Below are 20,630 nucleotides of genomic sequence, written 5' to 3'. Positions count from 1 at the left end.
CAGAGATTAAATCAACACACACACACACATTTGGCTACGTCCCCCTGTAATGAATTGGTAGCCAGAGGGATGCGGGAACTGGTATGGAGGGAGGGGTCAGGCTAGCTTCACAGCGATTGTGTGCTTTTTGCATTTTGAATTTCACTTTTTACTTCACTTTTTATATCTTCTGTCTTTTATATGGATATGTTTATGTATAAATAAATGCTACCTTGTATAAATATTAGAAAAAGTGAGTAAATAATAAGTAAATAGTGAGTAAATATATATTATGTTTTTTATTATTATTATTGTTTTTCTCATGTGTGGTGTATTTATTGTGTTTTTATGTTTCTATGTTCATTGTGTGCACCAATAACCAGAGCAAATTCCAGGTAGGTGTAAACCTACTTGGCAATAAATACCTTCTGATTCTGACTCTGATTCTGATTCTGATTCTGATTCTGATTCTGATTCTGAATCTGATCCTGATTGTGATTCTGATCCCGAGTCGATTGGACGAACCTGAAACATCTAATCAGAGCCAGATTTCAACTCAAAGTGTCGAAAACACAACATCATTTATTAATAACTACAAAAATGAACCAGAGCACCGCTGACTCAGAACAAAAACACTGAAAACGTTGCAGCAAAAACAAGAGCGGCTACAAAGATGCACATTTGAACTCAGCACGCAAGACCTCATGCAAACTTTCAAATTCAAGTGCACCAAGCATGCAGCATCCTCTGGTAGGCCAAGTCTGGGTTTACGTTTCAACATCTGACTCTCTGTTTGCACCAGGCTGCAAATTAGTGAGAAGAAACAACTTTTCCATGACAGAAAACGACCCATTAGTTTGCATGCGGACTCTCCTGAGGTTGACCTGCCTGCAGCGTGAGACACACACAAGTGATCCCAGCCCCAGCGAGCCGGCTCCAGCTCATCTCCGGACACACGCTCTCTCCCTCGCCGCTGCCCATTCATCTCTAACCTCCCTTTTTTCTCATTCATCTCTCCTCTTCCGTGAACACGAGAAGAAAGGAGGGAGAGAGAGAGAGAGAGAGAACAAGGGAGTGGCTTCGGGGGAGATCAAACAGAGTGTGTGTGTGCTTTATGTGTACGTGCCGGCAGCCTGCAAGTGTGTGTGTGTGTGAAGAGCAGTTAAAGAGTAACTCCTCCAGAGCAGGTGTTCGGTTCTAATGACCTCAGCCTGCTTTCTATCAGCCCGCTAACAACTTCCTGCCGGGGCAGAGCCGGGCAAGGCCGAACACGGCCCAGACAGAGAGACAGACATATCAAGAGGCACGAGGCAGAAAGAACAAGGAAGGGCTTCGAGAGCAGAGTCGATGTGAGGGGAGGAAAGAAACGGAAATATGAGGAAGGAATGCAGGAGCAGGGGGGAACCGAGGCAAGTCAAAAATGCCCAAAGTCCATGTTCTGATTATGTTCATGTGGAGAACATTTGTAGAGTCTTGTATTCCACATGCTGAGTGTGTCAGAGGGCCACTTCAGATCCAGGTCCTGAGTCTACATCTGCTTTCAGACTTGTATTGGACTTTCATTTTCCCGAAAATGTCCGTTCCGTGCTGTCTGGAAGAATCTGGAAAGATTATAAATTTCTCGGGATTAAAAAGAGGAGCCAGACACGTAGAAGACGTCAATGGAGATGTCCAACTTGGAAAGACAATAAGATTAGAGAGCTCTTGGTGATAAGGCCCGACGCCTGTGTCGATGTGCTGTAAACAAAAACACGTAATGTCCTGTTTCCTGCAACCTGAAGGTTCTGGAAATGTTCCTGTTCCCGACAATCTCCTTCTGCGTAATTCATATGTGAAAGACAAACTGTAGGGTTTATGTTTGCTCAAGTCTCATTAACCTTTCCTCTCATCTGCAGAAAACCCCAAAACCAAAAAATACCGAAGCATGTCAAAAATGCCCAAAGTCCATGTTCTGATTATGTTCATGTGGAGAACATTTGTAGGGAACAGTTGTAGAGTCTTGTAGATCCAGGTCTTGAGTCTACATCTGCTTTCAGACTTGTATTGAACTTTCATTTTCCTGAAAATGTCCGTATGGGCTGTATGTGAGAACGCAAAAGTTAGAGTCAGTTGCCGCCTGGGAGAATCTGGAAAGATTATAAATTTCTCTGGATTAAAAAGAGGAGCCAGACACGTAGAAGACGTCAATGAAGATTTCCAACTTGGAAAGACAATAAGATTAGAGAGCTTTTGGCGATAAGGCCCGATGCCTGTGTCAGTGTGCTGTAAACAAAAACACGTAATGTCCCGCCTCCTGCAACCTGAAGGTTCTGGAAATGTTCCCGTTCCCGACAATCTCCTTCTGCGTAATTCATATGTGAGAGACAAACTCCAGGGTTAATGTTTGCTCAAGTCTCATTAACCTTTCCTCTCATCTGCAGAAAACCCCCAAATCCCGAAGCATCTACGACCAAAAACCACCTGAAAACTTATTTGGATGGAGAAGGAAAGGCCAACCACTTCACTTTGAAAGTATTTTTGAATGACTGATAACACAAAACGTTTAAAAGCTGCACAAGAACCCCGAGGCTTCCTGTTTGTTTGTCTTATGCCAGTAATGACGACGCCTCAGTTGACAGTGAGGTCGAGCAGGTCCTCTGAGTTAAGTTTTCAAGATGGTCGTGCACATGGTTTAGTCGCTACTGATCCATGAGCAATGTCCCAGTGACTGCAAAGACATCTGGGGACCACCAAGCTCAGACCCTTAACTAGCTAAGTCCCTTAAAAAAAACAATAACTTTACAAATTTTAAATTTTTTTTTTAAAGTTCGCTATTATATAAAAGAAAACACAATAAAAAATCACATAGCCAAATTTGATTGACACATTATTAGATCAAGCGTGTGTGTAGCTCGTGTAGAGACCTGCACTGAAAACACTTCTGTGTAAAGACAAGCATGTTTGTTGTGTTCGTCGCTTTTACAGCTCTCCTCCACTCCTACAGTTAATCCTTGTTCAAACAGCAAGGCGAGGTTATGACCTGAGAATGGTGCTTATAAACACACACACATGCACGCACACGCACACACACACACACACACACACACACACACACACACACACACACACACACACACACACACACACACACACACACACACACACACACACACACACACACAAGTCAGTTAGAGCTCTGAAGCGAGTCCGTAGGAGTTTGGCACTGTCACTGTCTGGAAATGTAATGAAGGGCCGGCATGCCTGGACCTCCCAGGTACACACACACACACACATACACATGCGCATATGCACACACACACCAGCAAGTAAACAATCAAACGTGCACCAACAAAAACACCGTCCTGCCTACTACATCAACCATGAACCGGAGTTAATGCACCGGCTTCATTGCTGCATAACATCCAGGCCTCAGCCGACTAGAAAGTGTCTGGATGAGTTCATATTTTCCTTGGCAGCCACAGGAACTCAGTGCTTGGTCAGTCAGCTGAGACCTCCCCTTGCAGAAAGCCCCTCACATTCCCTGACACTGTGTGAGTGTGTGTGTTTGTGTGTGTGTGTGTCTGATGTGCTGCACTCCAGTCCTCCCTCCGTGACCTCTGATTAAAGGTGATGCCTCTCTGAATTCCTGCGGCCACGGCGTGGAAACCGGTACCGGGACTGGATCAACTTCCTTCACCAAACATGAGGTCATTGTTTTGACAGTGGTGAATGAAAAACAGACAAAGGAGCCAGAACTGCCTGCGTGTCCGAGCGGAGGCCTGGAGGCGTCTGGAGTAGGGTTGCAAAGGGGTGGCAAGTTTCCGGTAAATTTCCGGAAACTTTCGGAAAGTTTAGCTAGGCAAATTAAACGCTGAGCAATAAAAACATCATTTAAAACTCTATTTTAAAGATGGATGGAATGCATCACACGCTGCAGGTTGAGTTTCAACCCTCCACTGTGCATTCTTCCATCACATGCACAGATAACTCCCAACTCCCATGATATTACTGGGGAAAACATAATAGCATGCTGATTGAGGATTGTTCATCTGTTCATCTAGCCTATTTCCATTCATTTATCCATCAATTGTAAAATATGTTAACAGACGATTCCAATTGTTTGGCTAACTATTTATATCTCTGGCATTGCATTAGTGTTTTTTTACAAACTTTTTTCTCATCTTATTCTACAGAACAATGCCACGTGCACTATCTCATGTGTGGAGACATTTCACCCCATCCAATGTAGAAGGAAAGGCTGTGTACATTTGCAAATACTGTGCAAAGACCTATGTTAAGAATGACACAAAGATGCAGAGGCATATAGTCAAGTGCCCAAAGTTTCCTCAGGGCTCAAATCAGCATATGACACAACAAAATGTTTATATTTATGTCTGTATATGACAAGGTAAATACAGTTAGTATAAATTACCCACAACATTTCCAGTTTATTCCCGTTAATTCCTGTATATTCCCGTTTATTCCCGTATATTCCCATGGAAAGTTTCCAACTTTGAATATTCCCTGGAATTTTGCAACGATGGGAGCTAATGAAACAGTCGTGCACACTGGGCTGCTTCTCCTCAGGCCGTGTTGCAGAGTGAGGACCTGGAGCTGACAGCACAGCAGTCTCTCTCTCTCTCTCTCTCTCTCTCTCTCTCTCTCTCTCTCTCTCTCTCTCTCTCTCTCTCTCTCACCCTCTCTCTCTCCCCTCTCTCTCTCTCTCTCTCTCTCCCCTCTGAACTAAACAAACCCAATAAAACTCCCTCCCCTTCTCTCTCTGCCTCCCTCCCTCCCTCCCACACACTCACAAACACACACAACCTCAAAGTAGCCTGACTCACAATGACTGCAGCAACAGATGGCTGTCAACTCACCCCCCCCCCCCTCTCCACCTTCCCAGTCCCCTGCACCACATCCTCTGGCCCAGCTGTCACTTGGGGCCCCCCTGGCTGGCTGGCTGGGGGGGGCTCTGACGCCAACACCCCCCCCTGAACTGGGGACAGCTGCTGTGGGGGGGGCCAAAGCTTGCGCCGCACACTACAAACCTCCCTCTGTCTCCAGAATTCCTCTTCCTGTCGGTGCTACCGCTGCCTCTTCCCTCCCGTTAGACTGATCCAGTTTCACTAACACACAACCTCCCACTCGTTCTCTCTCTTCCCTCTCCACTCACCATCGCTCGTCCTCCACCTGAATTCCTATCGACTGGAACTTGGACTGCTCCTCTGAGGGCCCCTCGTCCTCGGGGTCCACCTAGGAGAACAAGAGAAGCTGTCAGACAGAAAAACAAGACTTTTATTTTGAAACTTCAAACGGGCGCATCCACAAACCTGGATCCCTATGGAGAGGCACTTGCGGAGCGCCTCCCTCTGGGCCTTGCTGTCAGCGGAGACGTGTGCTACGGCGGAGGTGGTGGCGGTGGCGGTGATGGTGATGGTGCTGTTGGTGACGTGCTGGCTGGCCGGGCCGTGCACCTGGGCGTTGGCCGCCTCGATGGCGGCGGTCAGGGCCTTCATGCTGTCGATGCTCTCCGTGGAGTTGGACAGGCCCGGCTGGGAGCTGATGCCGGTCCGCAGGCCCGAGCCTCCGTCCATGTACGCGTCCTGAGCAGACTCCGTGCTGCTCTGGGCTGTGATGGAGATGAAGGGTTTGGACGGGGTGGTGCGCGGAGGGACCGGGGGAGGCGTCTTCTTGTAGGTGGTGATGCATGATGACACTGCAGGAGGAGCAGAGATAACAGATTGTTACACAATGACAAAATAACTTTAAAACCCGAAGAACTGACTCACACATCATATGACGCCTGAGGAAAAACAGTTGAACGAGGTCCTTGGAAACTCTGACTCAGATGAGAATAGGGTTATCTGGCCTTCAGCTTCACTTGAACATACAAACTACATTGGACTGATTGTTTTAAAGTTTGGAAGAAGCGGGAAAAGTTGGTATTTAGAAAAGGAGAGGGTTTGAAAGAAAGGTAGAACTGAGGTGCTTTATGGGAGATGAAGTGTTTTTGCAAACTGTTCCTAAACATGAGGATACTTCGTTTCTGCTACTTCGAATTTGACAAGACTCGTGGGGTCGACCACGAGACACTTGTCCTGTCAATAAAGGCAAAAGGCCCGAAAAAATATAAATATTATTTGTATCTTTATGGAAGCACAAATGCTCCAAACCATGGAAAACTAAATATGTCCAAAAAAAAAAATCATGAAGGGTCAGTACGTCATGTTTTTCTATGGTGCACACCATGCTACCGACAGTGGAAACATATGCTGTCGCTTAATGTGTTAGCTGTCACCAAATGGCTGTTGACAGTTAACACCCTGACAGTTCACACACACACACACACACACACACACAGGTCCCAGGTCCCTGTGTTGGAGTCAAAATGGACAGTAGATTAGGGCCAACACTAACAAATCAGAGCGTCATCTAGTAATAGGATTAGCATGTCAGCCACTTGACCCACTGATCTAGATGGTTAAGCCCTCGACGGAGTAACTGTACGACACTCAAAACAATTTGATGGTGCAGAATATAAATATAAACCCTCACTGTTTGCATGAATAGCTGCAAGTGAAATTCTATTATGGTTAAATAGTGTTGTTAAAGGCGGCTTGAGGGCTCAGCAGAGTTTAAAGGCTTTTCAAGTTTTAAATCCAAGCAAAATAGATATTTTATAAATAATGCGCTGCTCAGTAATACTCTGCTCTCTCTGCCTGGGTTCTCCCTGGAGTTACAGCTGCAGGTTCTGCACAGACAATGGAGCCTCTCACACCGAGTGACTCAGAAGTCTGGACGTCTGTGCAGCAACATGCCGGCAAAACACAGGCTGTCTAAAGAAAGCCGCCTCCTCCTCCGACATCACGCCTCGGAAACTCCTTCCTCCTCTCCTGGGCGCTGTCGTCAAAAACTAGGTCGCCCTCTCTCTGTGCTGCGCGGCAAAATCTAGGACAGCGGGTTTCCTGGATCCCTTTAATCCCTCCAAAAGACAAACATCCTACCGCAGGCAGACAACTGTTGCTAACCACACCCAGCAGGAGCAGCCATGTCTAAAACTATTAGCCGCCGTTGGCTCCCAGTCTCACTGACAGCTCCAGAGAGGCCCTAACGTGTTGGGAGGCGACCAGAGGGCTGACTTCATCCTCTGGAGTTTGTCAGAGTCATCCCACCGTCCTCCCCACCACGCCGCCAGGGATTGGACGAGACCAGGTGAGATTCGAGTTCAGGTTTTGACAAGCTGGAGAGTCCTCAGACGGGATGAGATCACAGCTAACGTGAGTTTCTTTGATGGCAGCAGAGAAAACCACAAGAAGAGACAAAAGAAACGACTCGCTGCGTTTCCTCCGACAGCTACAAGTCACGTGTCTTTCTTTTTGAGAGAGAATGTATTTCGGAGGAATTAGTGCCAAACACATCTGAGCATGCAGCGTCTCCACCTCTCACAGGTGTCAGGTGAATATGGGCGACATCCAGGGTTTCTCTTCAGAGAGGTCGACAAGTACAGACCCACAAGAGAACAAAAAAACGCACACACATGCACTCACACAGAGGGGAGAGGCCGAGGTCCTGCCCCTATCAGCCGTGGAGGTTCAGAGGATAGAATGTCAGGCCCTTTCAGAGCTTCTATCCCCTGAAGTCATCTAAAAGTCAGTGTGTGGTGTGTGTCTGTGTGTGTGTGTGTGTGTGTGTGTGTGTGTGTGACTGTGGAACGCACACATCCGTGGGTGTGTGCTCCTCTTCATCAGCTCAACACAGAGCTGCATGAAACTGGAGACGACGCCGTGTGTCCCACCCCTGCTGCCACTGGGAGAGCCAGACACGCCAGAGAATGACAGGGGCTTCAAATGCCGAGACAGGTTAAGTAAACACACTCGGGAGTCAGAACATGCCCACACACACACACGCGGACACACACACACACGAGCGCACACACACACACGAGGCTGCAGAGGCACAGAAATAACGCTGACACAAACCAGCTCCAGGTTTCAGCCTCTCCACATCAAGGGAGACCACAGACTTCCTGCCACTGATACTAGCTCCATCCGTCAGGAGCCGATTATTCAACAATGGCCTCACCCAAGCCATGTGACTCCAACGCCAGCGTGTGTGAAGAAGACGTAACCAGACGTTTAGCTGAATAAATGGAAAATAAAGCAACAAGGGAAATAGATGTATCTTCCAGTTTTTGTTGGTCTTTTATACAGAAACAACAGGGCCTGATAAGAAAGAGAGAGAGAGAGAGAGAGAGAGAGAGAGAGAGAGAGAGAGAGAGAGAGAGAGAGAGAGAGAGAGAGAGAGAGGCCAAGTTTCCACTTTCCACAGCAACGATAAGAAAAGAGTTTGATCCTCTTGCAGCCATGAAAGCATCGGACAGAAGAGGAAGACGAGCGGAACAAGACTGAGACTGAGGACGAGGAGGAGGAGGAGAAGGAGGGTAAACCAGAGATAGATAGATATATAGATAGATAGATAGATAGATAGATAGATAGATAGATATATAGACAGACAGACAGACAGACAGACAGACAGACAGACAGACAGACAGACAGACAGACAGACAGACAGACAGACAGACAGACAGACAGACAGACAGACAGACAGACAGACAGACAGACAGACAGACAGACAGACAGACAGACAGACAGACAGACAGACAGACAGACAGACAGACAGACAGACAGACAGACAGACAGACAGACAGACAGACAGACAGACAGACAGACAGACAGACAGACAGACAGACAGACAGACAGACAGACAGACAGACAGACAGACAGACAGACAGACAGACAGACAGACAGACAGACAGACAGACAGACAGACAGACAGACAGACAGACAGACAGACAGACAGACAGACAGACAGACAGACAGACAGACAGACAGACAGACAGACAGACAGACAGACAGACAGACAGACAGACAGACAGACAGACAGACAGACAGACAGACAGACAGACAGACAGACAGACAGACAGACAGACAGACAGACAGACAGATAGATAGATAGATAGATAGATAGATAGATAGATAGATAGATAGATAGATAGATAGATAGATAGATAGATAGATAGATAGATAGTTTTTGTTGGTCTTGTATACAGAAACAACAGGCCTGATAAGAGAGAGAGAGAGAGAGGCCAAGTTTCCACTTTCCACAGCAACGATAAGAAAATAGTTTGATCCTCTTGCAGCCATGAAAGCATCGGACAACACCGCGGCCCCCCCGGACCTCCCACACACACACACACACACACACACACACACACACACACACACACACACACACACACACACAGTCAAGGACAGGGTGAAGTAAGAATGTGACGCAGGATTCCACCAGACCCTTGAGAAGGAATGTGGAAAACTCTCCTCACCAGACGCTGATAAAACAGCAGCGACGGCACAGAAATGTTCCCCTGTCACTGTAATGTCAGGTTAACGCAGCTTTGATCACAGAAAGAGAGAGAGAGAGAAAGAGAGAGAGAGAGAGGGAAAGAGAGAGACGTCATTCATGTTCTCTATGAGTGTGCAACAAGAACCGTGAACAGCTTCCTGGCTTAATGGGAAAACGTCTCTGTGGAATGTCATCTCCACACAGAGGTGGGTGCAGCCTGCTGGGAGCTTTGTCATCCTGAGGAGGAGAGGAGCTGGTGAATGACAAAACTCTAGTGGCCCTCTGCCAAATCCCTCTTTTGACAAATGCTTCAAACGTCCCAATGCCGACAAGTTGGTGTGAATAGCGGCTCTTCTTGGCAGAGCTCGCCCCCCCTCAGCACACACCCACACCACACCACACCCCTCCACCCCTGGGCCTGATAATATCAAAGAAAAGCCCTCCTCCCTCCCCTGAGACAAAGCAAAGCCTCCATTCATTTCTCCAGCTTTCGGAAAACAGAAACCAGACTTGTTGAGCCTCCTGGTTCTGGGCTCGGCTGATCACTGTTTCCCATTTTGTGCCTGTGCATATAAAGGTGAACGCCGTTTCCTTTTATTTGATCATGGTGCTCATGCTGCTGGACAGATTGAAGGCAGGCGGCCGCCTTGTAATCTCCAATCTGTGTGATAGGCCCACTTCAAAGAGCAGACGCTGTGGTTTAGGAGGAGGCGAGCTCGCGGGAAGGGGCTCCCCCACGCGGAGGCCAAGGGCAAATCCACCAGCAGTCAAACCAACACAGAGCCAGGAGAGGGGGGGGGGGTGGGTGGTAGGGGGGGGGGGGGGGTGGGTGGTAGGGGGGGGGGGGGGGGGGCATTGACAGCTGAGCCCAGCTGCAGCGTGTTTGGGACGAGGGTCCGCCAGAGGGGAGAGGACGAGGAAGAGCGGAACAAGACTGAGACTGAGGAGGAGAAGGAGGAGGAGCAGGAGGAGGAGGAGAAGGAGGAGAAGGAGGGTAAACCAGAGATAGATAGATAGATAGATAGGGGATAGATAGAGGGGAGAGGACGAGCAGAGCGGACAGAAGACGAAGACGAGCGGGACAAGACTGAGACTGAGGAGGAGGAGGAGGAGGAGGAGGGTTAACCCGAGATAGATAGATAGATAGATAGATAGATAGATAGATAGATAGATAGATAGATAGATAGATAGATAGATAGATAGATAGATAGATAGATAGATAGATAGATAGATAGATAGATAGATAGATAGATAGATAGATAGATAGATAGATAGATAGATAGATAGATAGATAGATAGATAGATAGATAGATAGATAGATAGATAGATAGATAGATAGATAGATAGATAGATAGATAGATAGATAGATAGATAGATAGATAGATAGATAGATAGAGGGGAGAGGACGGAGCAGAGCGGACAGAAGACGAAGACGAGCGGAACAAGACTGAGACTGAGGAGTAGGAGGAGGAGGAGGAGAAGGAGGGTAAACCAGAGTTACTGCCCGTCTGCTCCCTCTCTGTCCATTTGTCCGTCCCGCTCCCTCTCTCACTTCATCACACACACACGCACTCGCACAGAGAACCAGCTGGAGTCCTTTGTGACTGCATCGCCATGGTGACACATAGCAACATGAAGTTTGCTGGGAGGCTTGGAGTTTTACCAGCAGCAAGCAGGCAGGGGGGGGGAAAGCTTCTGTCGGGCCATTTGTTTACCTCGACAGGGTGAACTGCAGCTGCACTGACACCCACCTCGACACCGGCCAACCAGAACACACACAGCGGGACGGGTGGGCCGCACAACGTGGAACTGGGAGATATAAACACACCAGGTTCTCTGCCTGGAGGGAACCAGGGAGCTGCAGGTGACTTTTTGAAATAACGTCTCTTGCCCCCGGGAGCTGGAGCTTTGTGCTGTGTCAAACTCTACCAACCTGTTTGTCCTGGACGCCTGTCAACAGGCTCGTCACTGAGCTGCTGGGTCACCAGATGAAAATAAACCTGAAGGATTTAAACTGTGAGACGTGAAGTTGCTCTTGGGAACAACTGACACATCAGCAACACTGCCTCCAGTCGGATCCTTTAAATCACTGTTGGGATGATTTATTTAATTATAAAAAGTTCAGGTTCTGTGCTGGAAGAACTGAAGTGATCATATAATTACATTACATTACATTTCATTTAGCTGACGCTTTTATCCAAAGCGACTTACAATAAGTGCATTCAACCCCGAGGGTACAAACCAAGAACAACAAGAATCAAGAAAGTACAAATTCTTCAAAAATAAAGCAAAACTACAAAGTGCTATCTAAGTGCTACCAAATTGTTAGTTTCAAAAATTGTTAGTTTCAAAAAGTATAATGATCAGCTAATGTTGCAGAGAGGGAACAAACCCTGCACACAGCACACACAAAAGAGCTTCACAAGTCCTGGGAGTCACCTGAAAGCCTCACAGAGACCCTCATGTTCAATCAGCGACACTCAGCCAGGAGGGGTCAGAGGTCAGCGGAGAGGGTTTCTGCTCTCCAGATGCCTGAACTCTCTCAGACACAATAGCTCACTGTGTGTGTGTGAAGGTGTGTGTGTGAAGGTGGCCGTCTGCAAGGGCTTTTTTCTTTTTTTGAACTTAAGTTTTTATTAAACTTTTCTTAGGCATGGTACATGGCAAATTAAACATGTTTCTTTATACAGGAACAAGTAATATATGGTTGAGAATTGACTCTAATAACAGACTTCGCACATATTTGTCTCAAAAATAGGCAGCTATTACAAAACAAAGTCAGTACAAAATGATATCCACTCATACCTTCATTGCATACCTGCACACCCCACCATACATGATATAGCATATATCATATAGACATGTTCCTGCAAGGGCTTTTTAAAGAAGAACACTTAGCATGTGCGAGTGCATTCTGGTGGGTTGTGAACATCCTGCACCGACTCCTGAATCCAAATAGATTTTGTTTGTCCTGACTTAAACATGAGGACGCATATCGGCGCCGAACATTTGTTAAATGTGCCTCGGGTGTCCTCGGGCCTGCGGCGCTATCGACTGTGTGCTCAGGTCTCAGTGCTCAGTGCTCAGGTCTCAGTGCTCAGTGCTCAGTGCGCCCCTTCCGACAGAAACCCGTGTCAACAGCGGCTAACTGCTCTGGCAGCCGGCGCCTCCTGAATCACCAGATAAGAGACGTGTTTACAACTGTCAGCCGCCGCTAAATCTGGCAGGCAGCTGCTCCCTGTTAGGCAACAGACTCACTTCACTTAACCCACTTTCCTGTGTTCCAAGTTCAAACAGAGAGCCTGGTTACCTGCATTCCTCGTTTATTGCTCCACACACACTCTCCGCAAACTGTCAATCAGTGACAGGCGGCGAGGTGACATGCTGAGAGGTGAAATCCGCCCAAAGGGGGCGGGAGAGAGACAACAATTGAAAGTTAATTTTTTTTCGGTTTAGAGTTCACATCAGGTTCTCTGTTCAGTATTTATAATGTCCTTATTTAACATCCTTCTTTTTACATGCACCCGGTTAGAAGTCCGTCCAAAACATAAACATTTCATCTAAACTGTGCAACTGCCAACGTCAACACTGTGAATACCGGTTCGATGACATTTAGTGCAGGTGTTATTATCCAGGATTCAGTGGAAATATGTAATCCTGAAGTTCCTCCATGTACAGTACAGAAGCATGGGGCCTAAGCTCCTGAAGGGGGGGGGGGGGGGTGTGACATCTCCAAGCCACTTCCATTGTTCTCCAGTGCTCCTCGGCACCCTGACTAGTCCACGAACACATATAGAGACACATTAACCCTGTTGTTTTCTGTCAGAAAGAACCTGCCTGCAGGGGGCTGAAAGAGAGAGAACAGTTACTCAGCATAAAGGCAGGGGAGTGGGAGGGAGAGAGAGATAGAGAGAGAGAGAGATAGAGAAACAATAACAGAGAGAGAGAGAAGTGAGGTTGAAAGAGGAGGGAGGCTGGAGAGTTTGCCGTGCCGTTTCCTTCGGTTCCTGTAAATTCCATCTGCTTCGCTGGGCATAAACCTGAGAGCATTAGGCTAAAGCTAACACACCCACTCATCTCACGCATGCTTTCACTGCTCTGGTTTCCCACCGAGCGGCTCAGACCGAGAGGAGGAGGAAGAGGAGGAGGAGGAGTGACACATCGCATGTGCCGACAGTGACAGCATCGGCAACTGAAACAAGTGGTGGAGCATCGAAAAGAACAGAGTCATGTATCCTGGTGGGGGGGGGGGGAGTGGAGGAGTGGAGATCAGTTAGTCATTTAATGAAACTGGATGTGTGACTGAGCAGTGACTGGGTCGGAGTAACTCTCAGAATATGTAACTTGTGAAAGTCGAGAGCACAGAGGTAGACAATGAGTGACAGAGAGGCTGCGTGGTGGCAGTTTGTGTTGTTGAGAGGAGAATAGATAACACAAACCACTCAGTCCAGTGTGTGCTCGACCAGAAAGACCCACAACAACGCCGCCATGTTGCCCACCACACTGTTCCCCGAGCTCTTAAAGCACAGCTGCCTGATAAAAACATGACAAGAGCTGAGAGTCTGTGGAGTTACGGCCGGGTACAGGAAAACAGAACCGCAGGCAGACACACTCGGCCTTGAGTGAGACGGCTGAGACACAGTGTCATCACGAAGGATCCCCCCCCCGCTCGCCACAGCTGCTATTTACATATAAATGCAGCAGAATGTGGTCAAAAGTTCATAACTTGAATGACTCGGCACTAACAAGGAGCCGGACGGCAGTTTTTACAAGCGCCGGAGTTTACTCTTCCAGGAATGCCGTGAAACATCAGCGTCGGGTGTCGTTTCATAGTCCCCGGCTCTTTTTCTCCTTTCTCTCCTCCTCCGCATTCCTTCCCCCCTTTTCTCCCTGTTTGACGTTCTTTGTCCTGACCACTTGCACATGGAGAGGAAAGGAGACACTCGGGCGAACTAATCCACAGCCAGAGGCGAGCCGGAGCCATCTGGGCCCAAAACCAAACGTCAGGCCCTTCCTATAGGAGGAGTGGGGGGGGGGTGGTGGTGGTGGTGGGGGGGGGAGATGGAAAAGTTTAGGGGAGACGGAGAGGTAGGAGGTGCAACGGGGGGGGGGGTGGGGGGGGGATTTGGAACAAGAACCAGGCTACACTGACGCATTCTGTCTTTTGTGGTTTCCAGTGCTGACCTCCTGACCCTAAGCATCCTGTCGGAGGAGAGGGGGGGGGGGGCAGGAGAAAGACGAGATGGCAGCTATAGGCACCGGCTGCATGTGTGTGTGTGTGTGTGTGTGTGTGGTTGTGTGTGTGTTAATGTGTGTGGTTGTGTGTTTTAATGTGTGTGTGTGTGTGTTTTAATGTGTGTGTGTGTGTGTTAATGTGTGTGGTTGTGTGTTTTAATGTGTGTGTGTGTGTTTTAATGTGTGTGTGTGTGTGTGAGTGTCTGTGTGTGTGTGTGTTTTAATGTGTGTGTGTGTGTGTGTGTGTGTGTTTTAATGTGTGTGTGTGTGTGTGTGTTTTAATGTGTGTGTGTGTGTGTGTGTGTGTGTGAGTGTGTGTGTGTGTTTTAATGTGTGTGTGTGTGGGTTTTAATGTGTGTGGTTGTGTGTGGTTGTGTGTGTGTGCGTGTGTGTGTGTGTGAGAGTGTGTATGTGTTTGGTTGTGTGTGTGTGTGTGTTAATGTTTGTGTGTGTGTGTTTTTGTGTGTGTGTGTGTGTGTTAATGTGTGTGTGTGTGTGTGTTAATGTGTGTGTGTGTGTGTTAATGTGTGTGTGTGTGTGTGTGTGCAGCATGCATCAGGATTAATAATCCCATCTGATCCGTCTCTCAGGTGTGATTTCTCACTCCTCTCTTTCCTCTGTGTTTACATCCACTCCCTGCAGAAGTTTGCAGAGGGGAGGAGTGGGGGGTGGGGGGGGGGGGGTGGGGGGGGGGGGAACAATGGTCTCTCCAACATTCCCACTCTCCTGCTGAGACCACTCGTCTGTCTCCTGCATTCCTTTGCCCATTCATCTCTTTTCTCTCTCTCTCTCTCTCTAGCTCGCCCCTCCTGGACACAGAGGAAAAACCCCTCCTGCTCTACTCTTAACACGGGGGAGGGGGTCCGAGTGTGCCGCCCTCCCCCCCCCCCCCCACCACCATCCAGCCTCCTTGAACACAGCAGCCCCCCCCCCCCGCCCGGCCCACCCTCGTCTTTCCCTCTCCGTTTTACTTGGTTAGTGAAGCAGCAAAGCTCAAAGAGAGAGAGAGGGAGGGAGGGAGGGAGGAGAGGGAGGAGAAAGAGGAGATGCATTCTTTCTCTCTTTCTCTCCCTCTCTCTCTCTGTCTCTCAGTGTGGACCAGGGGTGAGTTGTGGCTTATTTTTAATGACTGGTTAAAAAAAGGAAAGAAGGGAGGGAGGGAGGGAGGGAGGGAGGGTTGGGTCTCTCCCCCGCCGGCCACACACACACACACACACACACACATTAACACACAGACAGACACACACACACACACACAGATTACTGTAGCTGAGTCTGGGACTTTCACAGAGAAGTCTTTAATTTGCACTCGGGCCTGAACCTCCCACTTACAGCCGGGCTCCATTCCTCCCTCTCTCCCCTTCCCGGGCGGGCGAGCGAGAGCAACATGAACTCTCCACCGCACAGTTTTAGCTGTCAGGAGAAAAGTCTCCAAAACTTTCTGCAGAGACAACAGAGCATGTGTTTCTCCCACTCGGAAGAAAGAAAGAGAAAGAAAAAGAGATGTGATTCAACCCCTCTCTCCTGTTTTTCATCCCCCCGGGGCTTTGAGCGGGGGGGTGGGGGGGGCAGGCAGGAGCCACGAGGATCATCCACAGGCAACGCTGAGGAAATCCTTTTCCCTTTGGTCTGTGTGATGCCAAAACACAGACAGGAAGAGCAGAAAATACACAAAAAAAAAAGAAGAGGGAGGAGAGGAGCCTATACCTGAGAGAGCACCCCCCCCCCTTCCCGTCCCACCCGTCCCACCTGATCTAACCTGGGCATCTTGACATTTTTCAGGGGGGAAAGTATTCACAGATTCCTTCATTCACACAGGGACCTCTGGTGTGTGTGTGTGTGCTCTCACATGTATAAATATTAGAAAAAGTGAGTAAATAAGAAGTAAATAGTGAGTAAATATATATTGTTTTTTTATTATTATTATTGTTTTTCTTATGTGTGGTGTATTTATTGTGTTTTTATGTTTCTATGTTCATTGTGTTCACCAATAACCAGAGCAAATTCCAGGTATGTCCAGGATTCTGATCCTGATTCAGATTCTGATTCTGATCCTGATTCAGATTCTGATTCTGATCCTGATTCTGATCCTGATACTGATACTGATTCTGATCCTGATCCTGATTCTGATACTGATTCTCATCCTGATTCTGATCCTGATACTGATCCTGATCCTGATCCTGATTTTGATTCTGATACTGATTCTGATCCTGATCCCGATTCTGATCCTGATCCTGATTCTTATCCTGATTCTCATCCTGATCCCGATCCTGATCCTGATTCTGATCCTGATCCTGATTCTGATTCTGATTCTGATCCTGATTTTGATTCTGATCCTGGTCCTGATTCTCTCTGCAGAGTGGGGGGGGGCGGCGGGAGAGCACTGCCGCAGCCATTCTTTGTCTTTGCCGTAGCCCTGTCAGTTCCTCCCTGTGCTCGCTCGCATTCCCCCCCCACCACCTCTCTCTCTCTCTCTCTCTCCTTGTAGGACGACAGGAGTGAATGACATTCTCCTGTCTCCTCTTCCTGTGTCAAAAGAAAATCCAAATGCCTCTCTTCCTTCCTCAATGGCCGCAATCAAAGCATCCCGGGACCATAACAGGCCGGGGAGCAATTAAGTCGTAAGTAAACACAAACACCTCGCGGCCCGGCACAGCAAAGCAAAGCTCCAGGTCCTGTAGATTCATCCCATTAACTTTTATTCCGCCTGAGAGCAAGTACAGGCAGGAAGTCGACGTCTATTCAGGTCATGGAAACACACAATGAGAAAAGTGAGTGACACTGGGACGGAGCAATTCCTGCGCAGCTATTCAGCGAGTGCCTGCAGGTGCAATTCAGCGTGGGTTACTTGTGATCACTGGGGAATCTGAGAGTCGTATTACCCATAATTTGGGCGATATTCAAAACTCAAGAGGCCGGATGAGATTACACGAATGTGACCGGCAACAAGCGTCCGGGCCAGATGAGGAAACGATGACATCTAGTGAAGGATTTTATATTGCAAGGTGAGGAATTTGGCCCCCTTTTTTGTTGCCCTACATTTGGACAAACCTGATTCACTTTTAAACTCAATTTGAAATCCGAAGCAGAAAATCAAATCCAGCCGAGAGGCACCAACAAATTAAACTGACGCTATAAAAAAGAACGGCCGTAAATCACATGTGTGAGTTTTGAACTAAATGAAATCCCCCTGTTTATCCGATGACTAACTCTCTCAAGCGGTAGAGAAGTGATGCTGAGCGTTTTTCTCCCCCCCCTCCGTGTCGATGAAAGAGCGACGGAGCAAGTTCCCACTGGCTTCGCATTCTCAGACGGCCGTGACAGGATGAAGTAATTACTGAGTGGCTGACACACACACACACACCAGCATGGCCAGGATTTATCTCCTCCAGGAAGGGAGATAGCCAAATCACAGTTTACCCACATCGAGCTCGCAGCCCGGGCTTGATCCGGCAGCTGCGTGACTCTGGAGCCACACACAGACACACACACAGTGACACCGTACAGTCCACATGCATGAGTGTGTGTCTGTGTGTGTGTAGGATTGAGGTTTCGGCTGCCGACCACAAGCAAGAATGGCGTCTTTCTCCTTCCTATTCCACATGTATAATGTGTGTTACCACATGCCTCGACCCGGCCCTGGTTTCCTGTCAAACACACCTACACCAGCAGCATCAAAGCAAAGGGGGATGACAGCATTATGCAGAGAGATGTGTGCGTGTGTGTGTGTCTGTGTGTGTGTGTGTGTGTGTGTGTGAGAGAGAGGGAGAATAGAAGACAGATGACACCAGAGTACTGGTTAATTTACATCCCCACCTTGAATAATAATTCCACCTTGGAGGCTGCCACTTTGATCCGCTGACACACACAGGTGTATTTCACATGCACAGGCACACGTTGCTGCTGAGACAAGGCTTAACTGTCCCTGTAATTAACGCCGGGGCAGGAAATGGGAAAGGAAATCTGTGCCTGTGTGTGGGAGAGAGACTGAGGAACATGGCAGGAGGGGATTGATGGAGAGACACATTCCTGCACAACGTTGTCAGCGAACCCCGTGGGATCTCATTGGCTCCCGCACATCAAGCAGAGCGTGGATGTCAGTCATGACTCAGGGGAGCAGCATCGCACACGCTGATGGCTCACCTCCTCCTTTTGTCCGTCACACACACACACACACACACACACACACACACACACACACACACACACACACACACAGACGCACTGCGAGTGTTGCTACGAGCGACGGTGTAACGAGAAAACGGTGGAAAGCGATCAAAGGATGTGAGGGTGACACGAGGACCAATCACAGAGGTGAGACACTGGCAGACTTTGTTCTATAAGTAGGGATGCAGCTCCCTCTAGTGGGGAAAAACGAGGATTTATGAATTATGAATTATTTATTAGAATGTGAGACAGTGAAACATTGGCAAAAAATGTGTTTATAGCAAAAGCAGGTTGTATGAAATAACAACATATCTGTTTCCCTTAATATTATGGTCGGTGTAAAAGTGTAAATATCCTAGATTAAGCTGTTATTTGTTTAATATTCTGCATATTCACCCAACTGCTCATCCCATTTGTATAAGGGATTAAATTTCGAATGTAAAAGTTCTATTTAGTGTCATTATATTCTTTGATAGACAGATTTTGAAGATACTGAAAAAGTACATATTTAATGTTGGTGTCACTCGTAAGGAAACACATCAATCATTATTCTATTCTATTAAAAGTCTAGTCCAGAATTAGAAAAGCGAATGTGATGGACCATCTCCATAATATGATATTTACTTGGTTTTCTATGGTTCCTCAGACTGTGAACCACACAATCAACTGTTTAATAATGTCAAATTAAAAACTGGGTTTTAAAAATATGGACAATTACCAAGAAAAAGTCACAGAGAAATACTAAATAAAGACCTCAGGCCCAAATATACTGTCTGTTTAGATGTAACAATTAAATAATTGGAGTGGATCTTTATTTCTACTTAACCACATCTTCAGTCAGTTTCTGAAGTTTAATTTTAGCTGCCTAAATGACATTAGTGTTACTTCAGTAATCATTGTTGCTGTTTGACCTTTGACTTTCCTGTCATCACATCTCTATTCAAAGTTACTGTAAACATCTCAAACCTTCACCTGCAGACTGTAAGTGGGTATTTCCCTTAGCGAGTGTTTCATCAGCTTATCTTAAAGGTGATGACATGATAATTACTTCTTCATAGACACTATGAAAGGCCGAGGGGGGGGCCTGCTGAAGTCTTAGCACCTGAAGTGAGAGGAAACACGACTGGATGACTGACAGTGATCACTTGGGAATGTAATCACTCACTTCCTTTGCAGCGAACCAGTTAAAAACGGCTCCAAACCAATAAACTATGACATCATCTCAGTTTAGAATTTATTGCTAAAAGAAATTCTACATAAATACTGTTTCTGTGTCAAAATCCTTCACTTACATTCAGAAGAAAAGGAACTAGAAGAACACAGACCTCCACCGAGGCGGATTTATCACCATACTGCTTGTAGTGTGATCAGGTCAGACTTCAAAAATACATTCTGTGTATATTAATAATCTATATGTCTGACCTTTTTCCACAAAGATTCATGTATTACTGTTGAGAAATGTATGAAAATGTCAGAAGAGGACCGGTCTCTCCATGTTAAAGACAGGAGAAAATAATCCTGCATCCGCCTGTTTATTCGGATCCACTTTAAAACGTCATGAAAATAATTTCTGTAGCTTTTGCATAATCCTGCTGTTAGTCAGACAAACAAATCTGCTTGTCGGAAGTAATTATCTCCTATTGTTTGGAAGATGATGTTGTGTTTTGACTGTTCACTCGGTTGTTCTTGTTCTTCTCTTACTCTTTGTAACGAGGGCTGATGAGTCAGATGTTTCCCCCAAAGACATAACAACACACAGCGAATCAGAATGAACAAAATAAAATAAAAGGACGTCAAAGCAGGAGGTGAGATCTTACTCAACGTGTTCCCTTTCTCTTGTTTTTTTCATGACACGCACACCAGACTAA

The 20,630-nt window shown here is 47.2% G+C and overlaps 1 protein-coding gene across 2 annotated transcripts in view; it reads right to left on the bottom strand.

Annotated features, from left to right (window-relative positions):
* LOC133026938 (disks large-associated protein 1-like) overlaps positions 1-20,630 on the bottom strand; it is a 47,420-nt gene that overhangs the window by 3,470 nt on the left and 23,320 nt on the right. Inside the window, exons 5-7 of one of the 2 annotated variants that reach the window (XM_061093937.1) lie at positions 11,753-11,788; positions 5,289-5,674; positions 5,132-5,211 (exon numbers count right to left, since the gene is read on the bottom strand). In XM_061093937.1, the coding sequence (XP_060949920.1) occupies positions 5,132-5,211; positions 5,289-5,674; positions 11,753-11,788 (502 nt within the window). The remainder of the gene's footprint in view (positions 1-5,131; positions 5,212-5,288; positions 5,675-11,752; positions 11,789-20,630) is intronic. The other variant, XM_061093938.1, reaches the window with a different exon arrangement.

This window comes from Limanda limanda, chromosome 20, assembly GCF_963576545.1.
Source record: "Limanda limanda chromosome 20, fLimLim1.1, whole genome shotgun sequence".
NCBI lineage: Eukaryota > Metazoa > Chordata > Actinopteri > Pleuronectiformes > Pleuronectidae > Limanda > Limanda limanda.
This window is presented reverse-complemented; position numbering and strand designations above follow the sequence as displayed.